The 6,000-nt window shown below is 49.3% G+C and overlaps 1 protein-coding gene across 3 annotated transcripts in view; it reads right to left on the bottom strand.

Annotated features, from left to right (window-relative positions):
- Positions 1-425: 425 nt before the first annotated feature.
- Positions 426-6,000, bottom strand: part of Faxdc2 (fatty acid hydroxylase domain containing 2) — a 28,647-nt gene continuing 23,072 nt past the window's right edge. For 2 of the 3 annotated variants that reach the window (XM_085829291.1, XM_021175914.2), the window contains exons 5-8: positions 3,096-3,301; positions 2,585-2,690; positions 2,139-2,305; positions 426-618 (exon numbers count right to left, since the gene is read on the bottom strand). In XM_085829291.1, coding sequence (XP_085685417.1) covers positions 426-618; positions 2,139-2,305; positions 2,585-2,690; positions 3,096-3,301 — 672 coding nt within the window. The remainder of the gene's footprint in view (positions 619-2,138; positions 2,306-2,584; positions 2,691-3,095; positions 3,302-6,000) is intronic. The other variant, XM_085829290.1, reaches the window with a different exon arrangement.

The following is a 6,000-nucleotide window of genomic DNA, read 5'->3' as shown; positions in this document are numbered from 1 at the left end:
ACAGCCACCCCAGTATCCTGCCTAGACCACAGGGGAGTGGAGTAGAGGACTAGGGGGTTCACCCTGGCTGTTACTGACTTGTCTTGCCTGGCTGGCCTCCATCCTAAATACTAAGTCCTAAGTGATGCGAGAAATATGTTTGGGGAAGCTGGGATCCTATCATGGCCAAGTATGGTGGCCAAGGGAGGCAAATTGTTTTTTTGTCTTGTTTAAGATTTATTTAATATACATGAGTACACTATAGCTGTCTTAAGACACACCAGAAGAGGGCATCAGATCCCATCACAGATGATTGTGAGCCACCATGTGGTTGCTGAGGATTGAACTCAGGACCTTTGGAAGAGCAGTCAGTGCTCTTAACCACTAAGCCATCTCTCTAGCCCTGGGAGGCAAATTGTTAAGGACGGGCATGGCCCCCAGGCTGTCTACTGATGAGGGAAGAGGCCAGATGGTCCAAGTGCACTGCTTGTCTTCTTTGGAGAATCAGGAATGCTTTCTGAGAGTGGGGTGAAGCCCAGCAGGATGACATGCCTCTCATAAGCCTTGGTCTGCTTAAACAAGGTATCAGTTCCATGAAGGTGGTCCATCAACCCCAGTACCCCATAGCACTGGTTAGACCTGAAGGAAGGAAATGAACCAGCTAACACTGGTGGGAAGCTCTGAGTTGCCCTCATTTCTTACCCCCCCCCTTCCCACATATAGCACCACCGTGGTGCCCACCTGTACCAGTAGAGATGTCCTGAAGGGTTCCATTTGATGGTGGCTTAAGGGTTTTAAGACAGTTTAGCCAAACTGAACTAAAACTCGCTACATATAGCTGGTTCGGAACCCAGCTGGGTGTTTAGTCTACCCTGCACAATGTTATTGGGAGACCACCCTGTTTTGTAATGGACCGCGCTCACTTAGCTTCATCGTCCTCTTGAGCAGAATCAGCACGGAAAAGATTGTTGGCACTACTTCTGCCTCAGCTTCCCCAGTGATTTGGGGTTTCTCTGTGTAGCCCTGGCTGTTCTGGAACTTACTCTGTAGACCAGGCTGGCCTTGAACTCAGAAATCCGCCTGCCTCTGCCTCCCAAGTGCTGGGATCAAGGGGGTGCGCCACCATGCCCGGCTCCCAGTGATGGTTTTTAAAATTGTGAGCCACTATGTGTGATAATTTTTCAACTGGAAGATTGAGCCCTGGACCTTGCACATGCTAGGCAGGTACCTACCAGCCCTCTTTCTGTGTGAGTGATGACTACAAACAGATCAGACTGGAGCATCAATGTCCTCCACCACTGCTACACTCCTCTTTCTTCCTGAACCCAGAGGTCACCTTTTTGGCTAAGCTAGTAGCCAGTAAGCACCAGCTATCCTGTCTCCTCTGTGCTGAGGCTGTTGGTGAGCAAGGCTGACATGAGTGCTGAGATCTCACTGTATAGGCCTGGCTGGTCTCCCAGACCAGGTTAACCTCACACCAAACTAAGTCCTGGGATTAAAGGCCTGCTACCATGCCCTTATGCAGCAAGCTTCAACTGCTGAACCCTCTCTCTGTGATCTCCCTACCTGCTTTTACTTTTACTGTGTGATTCTGGTGTGCAGACCTAGGCTTGTTCAAGTAGGCTGAGGGGCTCGGCTCCCTGTATCAAAAGACATTAGGAGGCAGGACCCCAGGCTGTGTTCTACAGGTATTTCAACTGGTGAGTTTGGAATGGGACCCAAGAACCTGTGTTCTAAGTATGCCTGCTGACCCATGAAAAGCCTGAATAAGGCCAATTGCGGTGTGGCACATTTACCAGCACTCAGGAGGCAGAGGCAAGCAGATATCTTGAATTTGAGGCCAGCGGGGTCTACATTAACAGCCAGAACTACATAGAGAAACCCTGTCTCAACTAAGAAGATGGTTCAGTGTGCCAGGTTTTTATGCACATGGAGGAGAAGACTCAAGGCTCCCAAGATCCAGAAGGTCCAGATCCCAAATAAAGATTAGAATCCCCAACTGCAGGGAGAACCCGGTGTCAGGGGAAACAAAGAAAAGATCAAGGTGGCCCTGTCTAGGCAGCATCTTTCCTGTAGCCAGATGCCTCCCCTGACTGGCTCAGTTTCAGAGAGATACCACTGTCTCCTGAGACACTTGAGCAAGGATGCTGTTAGCTTACTTGAGATGGTGGTACTCATGGAACTCAGGCGAAGGCAGGAAGGGCAGGTGGTAGCCAGTGTGGTTGATTATGCTGGTGATGAGAACCATGGATAACCACACAGTGATGGAGGACAAGTGAGAGCCCATTGCTAGAGGACCCACCAAAACTGGCAACATGTTGGCAAACTGCAAGAAAAAGGATTCCAGATGGAGGGACCCAGCTGTGCGTTCACTCTGCCCTGCATGATGCTGCAGGGAGACTGCCTTGGTTTGTAATGGGACACGCTCTCTTAGCTTCACCTTCCTCTTGAGCTGAATCAGGCATAAAAAATGTAATTGGGAGAATATGATAATGCACACTAGGCACCTGGCACAGCCAAGGAATGGCAGCTATTCAGTGAGAAGAAAGTAACAGGGCAGGGAAACACCGGCCTCTACTTCTGGAGCTTCAGGGGCTGTATTTACCACGTGTTCTAAAGGGTCGGCATAGATTGAGACCACGCCAATGGGTGCCGTCCATTCATGATGTTTCTTGTGAGTTTTCTTGTACAACATTGGGTGGTGAAAGAGCCTGGAAAGATAATTGATAACTGTCAACTCCCCTTTTCCCTCCATCCCAAGTGGATGATCAAGAAAGCGAGAGTGGGAATGTGGTCCCCATCCATCCAAGGTGCTGGCAGCTACTCCTTGCCCTCTAGTCTCATTGTGAGTGATTAGGCTGGTTTAGCATTGCTGGCCAGCTCCAGTGGTGAAGCAAACTGATGCCCAGAAAGGACCAGCAGGAAATGGATGGGAACTGGCCCGCTCTCCCATACATACGGATATTCTATCCCTGGGCATTGTGTCAAGTTGGAGAATCAGTTGTGTCTCTGGAAATTGTTGGGTGGGACTTGAGAACAGAGACCACAGTTCAGTGGCCTGTGCTGACCAGGGAGCTGTCCCAAGGTGGGGCTGACTGTGTCTGTAGGGAGCTCACCGATGTACGTAGTAGAACAAGATTTCCTGTAAAAGGGTGAAACAGGCCATCTCCACCAGGAACCAGTGGAAGGTAGGCAGCTCTCGGGAGCACGGGTCTCTCCTCCACTTCAAGAAGGGATAATAGATGACCAGCATAGGAATCGAGATGAAGTTCTGGTTGAAGAAAACTGTGCGGAGAGCCTGACGCAACTTCACAGGGTCTACCTGCCAGGGGACAGAAGGACAGGGAGGGGCACATGACCTGCTCAGGGTGGGTTTCTACGAGTGACTAGGGTAGTCCTCAGGCTGGGGCTGGCAATAAAGCCCTGTCCTGTCCTTGGCAATGTCCCCAGCAGAGCATAGGTTCTGTGGGCCAGGGTCTATCACTGCCTAGTTCTGGCCCACAGTGCTTTTACGCAGACAAAGAAACAAATACCAGTTAAATTCAGAAGCATATTCAGCGATGATTGGCTCAGTCATCTTAGAGGATTCCAGAAGAGGTCTGTGTGACCTGAGAGCAGGCTGGCCTGCCCTAGGCTTGCGAAGAGAGCAAAGCCTCTCCATGGATTTGAGGCCAGCATGAGCAGGCCTCAGCTTCCTCAGCTTCCTCTGCTTGGGGCCAATCCAGTGAGGCTGAACAGATGACAAACTTCTCCCAGGAGGAAAGGCTAGTCTCTTTGGATTGTCAACCTTTGGGCTCCACCTCGTGCCCTTGTGGCTACAAGATACCTGCCAGGAATATATGGCCTGAAAATTAGGCCACTGGTATGGTCTACAGAAACAGAAAGGAAGCCAACAGCCTTATGGGAAAGAGACTTAGAAACAACAGTACTTCTCCAATGTCTCAAACTTGGAAGAGTACAGGAAAAAGGTGCAGATTATAGAGTAAATGGATGAATCTGAAATAGTATATAGATGAGTCTTACATATTTGTCCTACATTTGTCTGTATGTTTAAAACTTCCTTACTGTTAAGTGTTTGGAACAAGGACAGACTGTTTTAAGAAGCTGCATAGACGGCTCTGAGACAGTATAGACAGCTCTGGGAGACTATATAGATGGCTCTGTCAGAGAGCTTTGCCTTAAAAGGGAGCATAATGGCTGGTGGTAGTGTGTACCTGTGTTAAGTGGGGACAAAGGTTGGTTTTAGTTTCAGTTTTTGAAACCATCTTGGGTAGAGAGATGACTGTGGTAAAGAAAACTGGCTTTTCCCAGGGAACCCAGTTTGATTCTCAGCTCACAACTGTCAACTTGATATCTTCTCGACTCTGTGGGTGCTGCATATATTTTGTATACAGACATACATGCAGGCAAAATACCCATCTAAAGAAACAATATCCTGGGGGCTGGAGAGCTGGCTCAGCGGTTAAAAGTACTGACTGCTCTTCCAGAGGCTCTGAGTTCAATTCCCAGCAACCACATGGTGGCTCACAACCATTTGTAATGGGATCTGATGCCCTCTTCTGGTGTATCTGAAGTCAGCCACAGTGTACTCATATACATAAAATAAATAACTAAATCTTTTAAAAAGGAAGGAAGGAAGGGAGAGAGAGAAGAGAAGGGAAGGAAGGAAGGAAGGAAGGAAGGAAGGAAGGAAGGAAGGAAGGAAGGAAGGAAGGAAGGAAGGAAGGAAGGACCTCTTGCAGTCCTTCAGACCAATCCTCTTCCGGGTGTGTGCCACCACACCCAGCTAAAGTTTGTGTTTTGTTGTTTAGAGATGGAACCATTAGAGCATTTATGTGATAATGTAAAGAGAAGCTGTATTATGGGAGAGAGGGGATGTAAGAAAGAGGGAAGAAGAAGCTGAGGCCATTCCCTGGAGTAGGAGGACAGGGACCAGCAGAGGTGGCAGGTACAGATGTGGAGGACCTAAAGGAATAACGGAGCATGAGCCCCAGAGCAGAGCTGAGCGTTGAGAGCCGTGGGTGGGTCTTGCTTTCATTTCCTCAGTGTGGTAGGGGCCAGGTCAGAAAGGAGGTGTTGAGAGAGGAGAGGAGTGCACAGGCAAGGAGATGGGAGAGTGGCTATGTGGGCAGGCTAGGATCCAAAGAATGCCAGAGCACATCAGCATCCACTGTAGTGAGATCATGGGATCCTTCTGAAGTCAGCACGTCCTATAGCTAGCCAGGGACTAGGTGGTCCCAGGGTCCTTCCTGTGTCCTCAGTCTGAAGCACAGGTTGCTAGCCTTGGAGTTAACATGGGCTAAGCTCTGCCTCTGTGGCCTGGAAAGTTAAAACTTGAACTGGTCACTCACCTCTAGACCTTGGCTTCTAGGAGAGGCCCCAACACAGCCTACTGCTCCCTAGTCATCAAAAGGTTTCTAAGGTAACACATGATAATCAGAGCTGAGGCCTGGCGAGGATTTGTAGGTACTCTGGAGCTAGAAAGCTCCAGGGTGGGACTGGGACATAGCTCAGTGGGTAGGGTGCCTTCTTGATATCCTTGAAGCTGGGGTTATGATTCCCAACCCAGTGTGACGTGGAAGGAAGATGGGGAGTTCAAGGTCATCCTCAACTATATAGCAAGTTAGAGACCATCCTGGGGTAAATGAGACCCTGTTTGGGGTGGGAGAAGAGAAGAAAGAAGAGATTCTAGTCTATCCCATCTCTAGTCTATCTCTGGGACCACGGCAAAGGCTCGTCTGAACCATGATGATCATCACACTATCAACTTGATGATGAAAGCATTTAGTCAATGGTGGCTGCTTTGGAGACAGCAAGTCTGCAGATGAAAAAGGTCTTACAGGCCAAACACTGACATAAAGACCTCCAGTCTGTGTTCTTTCAGGGTAGGCAGGAGGAAGCCCTCCCAACTGGTAGCTGTCATCTCAGGAGAGGATCATCTCAGAGGACTCCATCAGGACTCCTTTTTTCCCCATTCTGCCTTTGTGCCAGGCTAGGCTGACAGCTTTGAGAGCAGAGGTG

Source organism: Mus caroli, unplaced genomic scaffold (genome assembly GCF_978045245.1).
Source record: "Mus caroli unplaced genomic scaffold, Mus_caroli_1 scaffold_13, whole genome shotgun sequence".
NCBI lineage: Eukaryota > Metazoa > Chordata > Mammalia > Rodentia > Muridae > Mus > Mus caroli.
Note: the sequence above shows the minus strand (reverse complement) of the source record. Positions and strands in the feature narration are given on the sequence as shown.